The 12500-nt window shown below is 41.1% G+C and overlaps 1 protein-coding gene across 8 annotated transcripts in view; it reads right to left on the bottom strand.

Annotated features, from left to right (window-relative positions):
- The window catches only part of LOC138213582 (stromal membrane-associated protein 1-like), a 115851-nt gene that overhangs the window by 37413 nt on the left and 65938 nt on the right, over positions 1 to 12500 (bottom strand). For 5 of the 8 annotated variants that reach the window (XM_069174794.1, XM_069174795.1, XM_069174796.1 and 2 more), the window contains one exon: positions 4668 to 4731. In XM_069174794.1, the coding sequence (XP_069030895.1) occupies positions 4668 to 4731 (64 nt within the window). The remainder of the gene's footprint in view (positions 1 to 4667; positions 4732 to 12500) is intronic. The other 3 variants (XM_069174797.1, XM_069174800.1, XM_069174802.1) reach the window with 1 other exon arrangement.

The raw sequence follows: 12500 nt of genomic DNA, 5'->3' as shown, positions 1-12500 counted from the left end.
CACCCCGGACCATTTTACCCTGAGTATACACTCACACACACACACACACACACACACACACACACACACACACACACGCAGTGACCTCATTCAGCTGTCACATTAAGGACTTGGCCACCACCACAGTGGGTGAAATATTTGACTTGATTAAATCCTGAATTGATTCTGGTTCAGTATTTCTGATCACACAAATATTCCTGATAATTCTGCTTTTGTGGTCAAAATGCTGTTTTACATTCCTTCCGGTTAATAATAACGTTCACTGTTTTTTAGTCTTTGAAGAGTTGACACAACCAAGAACCTATGATATGTAAATTTAACCCACTTTTCCTCCAAAACAGAAGTCAGAACTGGGGCATGAAACCGAGCTTGTCCGCTCCCCAGCGAGGGACACTGGGAGTCCAGAAAAAAAGAGCAGGAGCCCGGTTGGTGACCACAGCCATTAGCTGCTGATAGAAGGAGTCATTAGAGAAGGAAGTGTGGAAAATGGAGATAAAATGACCAACTACTGGTGCAATATCTTTGTTTACAGGAGATAAAGAAAGAAGACACCAGCTCTTGTGGTGCCCCTGAAGGCGCCCCGATATCAAACGGTGAATAGGAAAAGCAGTCATTTATATGCTGATGTCTGTGTTTTGAAGTAGCTTCTCAAAATATATTTCATGAATTGTAAAGTGAGTATTTACTGCAGAAAACAACCTGCATTTCCAGTTTTCAATGCTGAACGACTATTTAACCGGAGTGGGAGTGCTATACGATCCATGCATTGATCACTGGCCTTGTTATTTAAATTGATTCACGCAAAATTAGCAGTGGTCCTTTAATAATCAGCGATAATTGAGAAACTGCCCTGGTGACCCTAAAACCTTTGAGATCACTGGACGTCAGTTCCTTTGAGAAATTGGATGAATTGCAAACACTAATTTGAACACATCGTAGAAAACCTGCATCAATACTCCAGACTCCAAGCCTGCTCTCCAAATGTGTACTAACACATGATTTTGAGTGCATAAGTGCATTCACACTGTCAAGTACAGAAGTGCACTACAAGTACTGAGATGACGATGCACTCCACGGTAAAAAAAATACGTGAAACGCTGGACACTTTTCAACCTTCACAGTCGCCATCTTGGCTATGTAGAGGAAGCTGCAGTGTTTCCTGAACACCCCACAGAAGTGTTTCTTTTTCACTGCTGCTGCTGGACAGAGGCACAAAAAACATGACTATATACACATTTCTGGACAAGCTGGATAAAAACAAGAGCAGTCATACTGCCACATTTGACTGGAAACTCTGTAGCTGCAATACAAAGTATTCCTGTTAATTCTCTCCAAACTTCAGTGTCAGTTCAGCACATCAGAAACGTCAGTGTGGAGCACCAAGGTGGAAGTGGAACCAACAGACAGGTGCTCCAACAATACAAGTTTTGTTTTAAATTGTTTCACTGGTTCTCAGAGATCTTTTTTTTGTCAGATGTCTCCTCTCTGAAGGGGCAACAAAACCTGAAAGAAATACGTTTTTATTCTGCTGGTTGACAGCAGATATTTACTAAAAAGCTAATATTGGTAAGAGTTTTGGTAAAGCAAGTCGAAAAAAAGCACGAATTGAAAGAGAATTCATGTAAAAATGCTGAAGGCATCCTGCCACGTATTTGACATTGATTATGTGTGAAATCTCATCCACTCGCGGTGGCTGTAAGGTGTGTAGCATTGCTTATTTATAGCAGGCTGTCCACTCTGCGGTTGGGAATTTCTGATCAATACCGTATCCACCGGCTCTCCTGGGTCAGCGCAGCTTACCCTGCACTCAGCCCAACACAGGACAGCGCCATATTACCCATTCCTCCTCCTCCTCCTCCTCCTCCTCCTCCTCCTCCTTCTTCTTCTTCTTCTTCTTCTTCTTCTTCTTCTTCTTCTTCTTCTTCTTCTTCTTCTTCGCGGTTGTTGTTTAGGACTAAGGTCAACAAGCATGGAGCGCAATGTCCTGGCGGTTAGCAGGCCCAGACGCACACCGTGTACTCAAAATGTCACAGGTCTGAATTCAGCCCATGACCTTTGTTGAATGTCATATCCTGGGTGCATTCAATCTTTCCAGCTATTGTGCTGTTGTGTTGGTCAATAAAGCACAAATTCTATTAAAATGCATGCAGGAGACACAGAGCAGGTGATCAGTCCTCCCTCTAAACTGTCTGAGAATTTGTACGAGTGATAATAACCTAAATTACTGCCTCACCGTTCCATGTCTCCGCCAACCAGTCACATTTCAGTTTACAAATCTAAATATGTCCAGATCATAAACCGTATATAAAAGTGTTCGTATCTTCCAGCTCCAAAAAATGAGGCTGAAATAAGCTTCAAAAAGCTGTGTTTTTGGGGGTGTGTCTGTTTGATTGACAGGCCTGTGGTGCGGTCAGGTTACATCTATCGGTGGGTGGGAAGTAGCATTGCCCGGCATCCAATCAGATCGAGTCTGATCCTGAAGTTGTCATAATTAGCGCATGAATTCTTGAGTTAAGGCCACAAACATGTTTTGTTAGATCACAGTGACCTTTGAATTGTGACCAATACAATTCTAAACAGCTCATCCTTAAGTCCAAGAGGGCGTTTGTGCCCAATTGGAAGAAGTTTCCGCACGGCCTGCCTCAGATATGGCATTCACAAGAATTATTTACGGCCACTTTGAGGTCCACTGTTGTCCGTCTGATGTACATTTGGATGATTTGGAATGGAGAAACTAAATTAAATGTAGACTGTACTGTCAATTGGCAGGATATCTCTGTTGTCAAGAGATAGAAAGCAGAGACAGATACCATCAAAGTTCTGTCTCAGTAACCACAAGATGCTAAAAACCATGACATCAAAAAGAAATGTGGTCACTGGTCGACTCAGGTACATTTAATTTAGTAACATTTCATTTAACAAGTTCAACTCTGTAATTTTGTCATTTTAAAGACCTTAGTGGTCTTTCAAAATTAAAACTGCTCCTTGAAGATGGAGACAGGGCGGATCTTGTTGCCTGAGGGACAGAGGATGACACACACAGATATGAAGAGGACACACTGCATCTATATAAATGAATAAAATCAATCTTAACGAGAAAAAAAATCCATATTACATGATTGTGTCCAAATATTTGGAGAGTTTGAAACGTACATGCCAATAAAGCCTTGAGAGTGAAGATTTATTGAATTGAACTGAATTGAAATGAACTGAATTGGATTGAAGACAAATTCTATCAGATGTAAGTGGCTCTGATGTCGGTCAGGGGATTTCCTTTTTTTTTTATCATCATCATCTGTGTGATTAGACCTTAAGCCCCATTTAAGCTGGGTGAGGGGCATTTTAGTGTTAATAATGCAAACGTGTGCATTAATGATGTCACAGGGGAGATTTTACTGCAAAATTTGTACTGCTGCTATGTTAAGTATATTTTGCTGAAAACACTTCTGTAACTTTACTTTAGGAGCATTTTAAGTGCAATGCTCGTATATTGTGGAATTGATGCTTCTAAGGACTTCTTCCAGCACTGCTGGTCGGCCAACGGCATTTCACAAGTTGTAAATTATTCAGTGTCTAATAACAGCATTCCTCCATCTCATGTTGCGTGTACGATTCTGCAGTTATACAAACAAGAATGCAAAAAAAAAAAATCAATTGACCCTGGTGGGGCTGACAGGGAACTCACTGGAGAGGCTCGCTGCGTACAGGCAGATAGAACGTCTGTTGAGTTTTGTGTCATGTGATCCACAAGTACGGGGTGTGTTTTAATTGGTGAAACGTGTCAAAATAAAAGCAGGAGGAAATACTGTAATCTCATATTGTAGCTTGCACAGTGCAAAGTTGGAAACAGACCCCTGTAGCAAGGAGGAGGTCATCTGGGACCGAATCAATCTGACTGCCCTTTGAGGAGAGCTCTAATTATCCAAAGCAGATAAAACTACATCACGTTTTCCACAACAGTGAACAGATGAACTCCACTGACTGTGATCTGACCGATCCCCTCATGGTAAGTACATCCTTGATGCTTCGGTCCAGTCTGAACGCTGCTTATTTTGCATCCCGTCGGAGCGTCTGAGTGTCTCTCTCACATTGTTCAGCCGGGTCTTTGCTGACTCAGAAGCAATTCATGCAGTCTTATTTCTTTCATGCTCTGAATTTCAAAGCCACACAAATGCATTGAGCCCTGCAGCTCTTCAGTTTCTGCATTGGTTGTTCTCACCGTCTGACTTCCAGGTTGTTGAAAATAATATGTGTCTGAAAATAAGCCATTCAAATGCTGTTAATAGTGACTAAAACCACTAAGGACACATTTCAGTGTTACAAGCATATTCCAAGATTTTTAACTTGATTGATTCTTCTGAAGCCAAGTGGTGAACGTTTGTGTTGTAAATACATTACACTGCTATATTCTCCTTTAAGGTGTTATAGTATAATAGTATAGTAAATATAGTATAAGGGTTTCCCAAAGAATGAAATTGTTTACTTTCCCCTGTTTAAACATGAAATCATAATGAAATGTGTCAGTACATGAGTGAACTGTTGGCTGGATTTTGCTGCAGTGTGAAGCCACTGATGATATATGAACTGCCAGATCATATATTAAGAAGTTATTTAAGGGAATGAGGGTTTTCAAAATGTCAGCTGGCGGACAGAGGTTCATGTCTTACCCAGACCGAGCAGGTCCACGGCCGCCTCAGCGCTTTTCTTGGGACTGGCTCTGCTCTCCGACTGCTGAGGAAGTCAAGAAGAAAAGAAAAAGAAATATGTGAGAATAATGTTTCATTAGTCCAACGAGGCTTCTATCTGATCTAAATTTGATATTATTTCACTGTCGATATGGCAATTAAGTGTAAGGACCGGACCTGTCTACTACCATTTTGCTAAAACAGTCCAATATTGAGGTCATTAAAACCAGTATATTAGATAGTCGATGTCACCCACTGGCCAGGAGATGAAGGTTCTCCCACAGCTCCAGTCGACAGATCATTTATCAGGATGACTGTGTTAAGTATGTCCTCATTATACAGGCCATCGAGTATATCCTGAGACTTCAGTCAAAGAGGTGGAGTTTTGGGTCACCATAGTAACACGACCTAAAAAAACTCCACTATGCTTGATTCCAGTGGAGAGTTTTTTGTTTCAAGGGATGCTGAGTTTGGGATAACGACTGACACTGTTGCTGTGTTCCAGATGTTGTACTTGTGTTCCAGGTGTTGTACTTGTGTTCCAGATGTTGTACTTGTGTTCCAGCTGTTGTACTTGTGTTCCAGCTGTTGTACTTGTGTTCCAGCTGTTGTACTTGTGTTCCAGGTGCTGTACTTGTGTTCCAGGTGTTGTATTTGTGTTCCAGATGTTGTATTTGTGTTCCAGATGTTGTACTTGTGTTCCAGGTGCTGTACTTGTGTTCCAGGTGTTGTACTTGTGTTCCAGATGTTGTACTTGTGTTCCAGATGTTGTATTTGTGTTCTAGGTGTTGTACTTGTGTTCCAGGTGTTGTACTTGTGTTCCAGGTGTTGTATTTGTGTTCCAGGTGTTGTAATTGTGTTCCAGGTGCTGTACTTGTGTTCCAGGTGTTGTATTTGTGTTCCAGATGTTGTATTTGTGTTCCAGATGTTGTATTTGTGTTCCAGATGTTGTATTTGTGTTCCAGATGTTGTACTTGTGTTCCAGGTGCTGTACTTGTGTTCCAGGTGTTGTACTTGTGTTCCAGATGTTGTACTTGTGTTCCAGATGTTGTATTTGTGTTCTAGGTGTTGTACTTGTGTTCCAGGTGTTGTACTTGTGTTCCAGGTGTTGTACTTGTGTTCCAGGTGTTGTATTTGTGTTCCAGGTGTTGTACTTGTGTTCCAGGTGTTGTACTTGTGTTCCAGGTGTTGTACTTGTGTTCCAGATGTTGTACTGGTGTCCCAGGTGTTGTACTGGAGTTCCAGGTGTTGTATTTGTGTTCTAGGTGTTGTACTTGTGTTCCAGATGTTGTATTTGTGTTCCAGATGTTGTATTTGTGTTCCAGGTGTTGTACTTGTGTTCCAGGTGTTGTACTTGTGTTCCAGGTGTTGTACTTGTGTTCCAGATGTTGTACTGGTGTTCCAGGTGTTGTACTTGTGTTCCAGGTGTTGTACTTGTGTTCCAGGTGTTGTACTTGTGTTCCAGGTGTTGTACTTGTGCACTAACACTCACTGTTTTGAGTGCAGAAGTGTTTTCACAATGTCAGTACAGAAACATGCAGCTAACTACAAGTACCAAGATTAAGTACTCAAAACGCAGCCAAAAAATAAGAGTGAAGCTCTGGACACTTTCCACCCTAAACGGTCGCCATCTTGGCTACATACAGGAAGGGCGGGAAGAATTTTAAAATGAAGGTGTTTGAGGAAGCTGGAGCTGTTCATGAACACCTCACTTAAGTGTTTCTTTTTCACTGCGGCTGCTGGACAGAAGAATCGATGTGTTTATTGAGTGTGTGTTTTCATTGAAAACAGCTGCCTGCAGCTGGAAACGAGGTTGATGAGAGCAGCGAGCCAAAACTTTACATTTTTGGCTGAAAAAACAATCTGCTGAAAGAAGCTAAAAAGCTCAGCAGAGCTGATAATTGTCTCTGTGTCTTTTTGTGTCATCAAAACATTGATGATAAATTTACAATCTAATCTTGCAAGATTAAAGTAAAGTAGCGAGTATTTTCTGACAACAGATTTCTGCAGTTTCTCCATGGTTTACGAGCCGGTAATACTTCTTTCTGATGAGCAAACATGCTTATTGAGCTTTAACGTGAAAGCAAAGGAGGGCGCAGAATGGGAAAAAGAGTGAGTAGGGAAGGAGGAGGAAGGAAAAAAGAAATGACAGACAGATCATAAGGAAGAGAAAGAGGGAGATGAAGTGAAAGGGTGTGAGGATGAAGCAGGAGAGTGAAGAGGGAAGAGTAGGACAGATACACATGGAGTGAAACAGGAGGAAAAAAAACATGGAGAGGGAGAGAGAGAGAGTAGAAAAGGTTAGCATGCGGGCCATGAGAGATCTACAATGCTGGTAACAAACCCAATTTCCCCCCAACAAAAGATCGATGGACCACATTAGATTCAATGTCGTTCCAATCCGAGGCAATGAAAACAATTACCGTGTCCACGCCTAATCAAGAATGCATTGGCTGTGAATTGATGTGTGTTGGGACTGCAGCAAAGCCGGAGCAGCGGCGGCGTGAGGAGCAGCAGGAAGGTCGTTTGTGTGCAGCAGCGAAAGGTTGGTCTGTGCTGTGCATTCACATCGGCCAACGGTGACGGGCACTTACATAGGAAGTGACATTTTAAGAAAATGCTGCAGCAACACGAAGGGTCGGGTCAGCGAGAGGCAAAAAGGGAATCCATGAGACCTCGTTATTATTATTAGTCAGAAGCATTGGCCACCAGTTAGAGATGGTGAAACACTGCTGCTGATGCTCATCAGCCAAAGCAGGTGCGACTTTAGTACTCTGTTTGAACTAAGCTCTGTTTTTAATACCATTCACCGCTAAAACCAAATCAGTGTCACTTCTTACATTCTGTAAATACACGTAGACTTCTGCTTCCTCTTCGTTGGGTCGCCCTCTTCAAACAGCTGTTCAAAATACAAAGTGTTTTCATCTGTGCTTTGGACGGATGTTTGGAGGAGCATAATGGTTTCTAACGTTGTTCCACAGATATTTTTTTTCTCAAAAGTAAAATCAAACGGGGATGTAAAATGCATATTTTTCACTTCCGATACTGATATAACACTTTCACTCGGGGTATCTGTCCAATAGCAATGTTTATTTCGGAAATGAAAAAGATGCATAACTCACTGTGGGGGATTCAGTGGAATTGTTTTGTTTTTTTAAACATGAGGCCATGGCCCGCTGTGACTGAATGACTCACTGCAGGAAAAGCCGAATTTTTACAATAACATACCCATCAAAAACGTTCTAACCGGCAGAAAAAGAAAACTGCATTTATTGAATTCTTTGGATGGAGTGCTGTCAGTTTTCTTTACGGTGACATTGGCTAAAAATCTGAATCAATAACTGTCTAACCTGGTGGGTGTGAAGATTTTCAATTATATTTGTGCCTTTGAATTCTTAAATAGAAATAGTTAAGAAGGTTAAGAGTTTGTTTTTTTATTGTCGCATGTTTCAGTGCACAGAAATATGGGATTTAGTGATGAGGAATCTGCTGTTTAAATGTGAACTCATCACGTCTGCTTAATAAAATATTCAGTCTCTGACAGGTTTTGATAGTTTTGAGTTTAGTACAAAAATACTCCCTTCCAAAGTGAACACAATATCAAAGCATTAAACTACTTGTATTGCTATCTGCTTAACTCATATTGGTAAAACCTTAAACTGAAATTTCCTCCAAAACAACAACAATATTCTATTAAGAGCATTTGTAAGAAGAGCGCAAGAAGAAAACATTACGTTATGCCTGTCCATTTGATTTCAGACATTTCAGACCATCCACAGTGCTACAAAATTGAGATTACATAGCTTTTCAATTCTACATCCCACACAGCTGCTGGGAGAAGAAAGAATGAGAAAATTCTAAATGTCAGTGTGGATGAAGAGCTTAAATTCCCCGCTGTATGTTCACAAGGATTCAAAGAGACACGCTGACAAAATTTGGGTCGAAACTCTGACAGATGAGTTGGGTTTTCCTGCCCACAATCTAGTTTGGAGGAACGGACATCCCTTGTAATTAGTTATCTGAGGTGACACCGAGTGATGCGGCTGACAGACGGCAAGTGACAGACTGCGATTGGCTGTCGGAGTGAGTCGTGTTTGAGGAGAGAGAATTTGGGATTTGGGAAGGGAGGCCGGCGATCGATCACCAACCGCACGAACAGGTGAATGGAATCTTCACCGGATAGCGACGGCAGTTCGAATGAAAAGCGCTGAGCAAACCCAACCCTCTGATGACTGCTGTCAAATCAGATCGCTGTCAAATACTTATCAGACAAAGCCGGCATCTGATGGCTGTCACGCTGAACGTCTGCTGGAAGTTCCCCCCCGACACACGCAACAGAAGAGGCAAGTGACAGAGAGGCACTGCCGAGTCCTGTCCGCCTTCTGTTAGCGTAGACGGTGTGTTAATGCAGCCGTTCGTCATGTTCGCGTCAATCAATTCCAGTTGCAGCAACTTTGCTTTCAATGTTTCGCATTAAAAGTCAGCCAGGAAAAGGCAGCAAAGAATACGAATAGTTGTTGGGTGCGGAGCGGCAGTTTAATATTAAACCAGAAGAAAAAAATACAAGAGAGTAGAAATGACTAAAAATCAATTATTGTATAAAAACCAGTTCGACCCGTTCAATCAAACTGACCGACGCTCGCTGCAGACGAGATGAAAAGTGAGCCGAACACTTCTACTTTGCAGATCTTTCAAGTGGTAAAGTTACTGGCACTGAGACGCAAAAGCTGCCGCTCAGATGTTTCCTTCCAGCCGTTAATAGTGCATTAACCCCCTGTTATGAATGCTCTAATAAGAATAGAACTGGTAGAACAGTGTTGAATAAGACTTGATTTCATTGTCGTGGAGCTGCGGTGACTCAGATAGCAGAGCAGGTCAACATGCAAAAGTGTCTTTGGGCAAGACGCTGATCCTCAGGATGGCAGCTCTGTCCCCGTCGGTGTGTGAGTGTAAATGGGTCTATAGGAGGCAAAAATTGTAAAGTGCTTTGTGGACTGCTATAGTCATCAGAGCAGGCCAATCTGGGGCCCGTGGCCCCAGTTTAGCCCACATTATCTTTGTTTTGGCCCTTATTTGACCATCTTGTAGTCATTCTGCTTATTCTTAAGTGCTGTAAAATCCAAACTGTAATGACTGCAAACGTTAAATTTTGTGCCGCCAAAGAGAACATAACATGAGTTTTCAGCAATGTACAGCACAGTGTTGTCAGCTTCCATCGGCCTGCCTCTTATCTATAAAGAATGATGGTATTTTCTCTCTTTCGCAAATGCTCATGTGCCGTTAGTGTGTCCTGCGTCTGGACTTTCAGGCGGAGAGATCGATGCAGTGGCATCCCGACGAGAGAAAATGTAGAAAAAAATTGATGGATATTTTTGACAATATTTTCAGCAAGGTAATAAAATGAATATTACACAGAATAAAGAGTTGTGTTTTAATTGTTCTGAAATTTGAGTTCAGATTTCGAATGTTTTCACGAAAATACATCACATTTTAATGAAATGTAATTGCACATAACAAACATGTATTTTTGGCCAGCAGCCCTCCATCCAGGTTAATTGTTGACCCTTCATCGGAGAGAATTTGGGGACCTCTGGTCTACATACATATCCATGGAGACCATTTACCATAACTGTTGCACTGCTGGAATTAATAGTGATGTATCATGCTAAACTTAGCCTGAGTATTATTATTGCGACATGGTCATAGTCTTAATGATGTGTTGTATTTGTATTTTCTTGTGAATGACACTGAGGAATGCCAACGTGAGGATATTTCAAGGTGAAAAAGATTCAACAGGATTTTAATATTACAAAAACAATAGAAAATATTTGTTTTAATATTTATTAATTTATATTACAATCGGCATGGAAACAAACACCAAGGGACTCAACAGGCAAAGAATTAATCAAGATGGGAAGTGAGCTGCCAGTGAAGGTAATACTGTATATAAATATTCATTAGGTACATGAAACCGGACCTGTGATCCCCGAGGTACCTGTCGCATCCAAATTACATCAAAGCAGGAAATAATGCCGTTATAAAAAGTGCTTGAAGAGATAATAAGCAGCAGTTTGGAAACAGGCTGCAGCTCGTGTCTCTGGCATTTTATGTTTCTGCATGCAGTTCACAGTAAGTGGACAGTACACGCCGGCATCTCAAGAGCAAAACAGCCGAGCGAACATGCACACAGAGGCACGACATTTAGTTTCCACAGATCTCGACCACCTTCTGCACATGCAAAACAACAGGTCAAACAATGTGGAGGAAACAAACAACGCTGCTGTCAGGGCGGCAATAACAATATAATAATGAGCAAATAATGTGCTTTTCATGGTGAAGACAAAAGGGCAGGATTATCAGACAGGAAGTGCCAGTCTGAAATAAAGATGATTTCGAACAGATATCACCAATGCCAATTACATAAAACAGAAACTCCAGTCCCAAAATAGCATCACAAGCATTCAAAAAGTCTATCTGTTCACCCCGAACACGTTTTGAAATAGAGTAACTAAATATCATATTTAGAAGTCTGATGAATAATACATACAGGCACTGAACTTCACGAAATAACGTAGCTCCAAGGGGATTCGTTTCCATCCTTGTTCTTCACGTCCTGACCAGAAATTAAGTTTTTGAGGATTTCAATTCATCTCATCTTGAAAAGCACTTGGTAAAAATCACATTACAAAAATGTGGTTTAGTCTGTGAGTGGTCCAAAATAAAAGCTGAAAATCTTTGAATTCAAACAAAGAGAATATATTTTCCTTTGCCTTCCTTTGGCTCCCAGTGGCTTCAAGAATAGAGCTCAAAATTATCCTTTTCATGTGGAATGGTTTGGCTCCAAGTTTTATTTTTAATCCGCCAAACTCATGTGGACCAATGTTCACACTTCGGTCACCAGAGAAAGTTTGGTAGTGTTGGTGGGGATCCAAAGGTCAGTGCATGTTCACTTCCATTACATCTGATCTGTGGGCAGTTCTTAGTCTGCAGCATTTTCTTTTCAATGTTGGCTAAACTTCACAACTTTTATTGCTGGCTTTTAAGTACGTTTTTCTACTTGTTATATAATTATATTAATATCTTGTGTTCTTCTTTAACAGATGCTAAGTATATAAATTCCCATCTTCCACTTTGTACGTTGGAGGTGTTTTAACACATTAGTTTGGATCTGTCGTGGGAAAAACCTTCAGCTGTGCCAGAAATCTTCAGGATTCTTCACATGAATAAACTTTAATGTCTATAAACATCTTAACAAAATAATCAAGGAATAGTCAAAGAAGCAAGCTGAAACTGACAATGCAATGTTTAATTTTACAGTTTATCAAAAGTCAATACAGCAGGAACACATTTTGTTCACCATTGTTTCTCAAATATGCTCAAGTAATATGAAAAGTAAATGGCTCATGGCCTTTTATTCGACTTCTAAAGATTCATCCTCATACTGTTCTAATTACACAAAAAATTTGATCAAAGATCTGAACTAAAGTTACACAAACTAACCCATCGAGGCAGCGGCAGACCACTGGCTCCCGTAAGGTAGAATTACTGCTTTTGTCAAAGGAGTCTGGTGGCTTTGAAGACAGTGATAGAAAAGCACCGTTGTCCACTAGAAAGGTGGAGGAGGCGAAGTGTTGGAAATATTCCAAACATAGCGAACAATTAAAGTTATATTGATTGTTTTGGTGGATCTGTTTTAGGTCGCTAAAATACGTTTGGTTGTCGACCCCATCTGCAACCGGAGTTTCCTTCCCGGGACAGCTGGCTGCTTCTCCAAACTGGAGATGTACGTCTACGTCAGGGAATACACAAATCCCA

The sequence above is a fragment of the Embiotoca jacksoni genome, unplaced genomic scaffold (assembly GCF_022577435.1).
Source record: "Embiotoca jacksoni isolate LCO1_2020_lvr unplaced genomic scaffold, fEmbJac1.0.p SCAF_61, whole genome shotgun sequence".
Taxonomy (NCBI): domain Eukaryota; kingdom Metazoa; phylum Chordata; class Actinopteri; family Embiotocidae; genus Embiotoca; species Embiotoca jacksoni.
Note: the sequence above shows the minus strand (reverse complement) of the source record. Positions and strands in the feature narration are given on the sequence as shown.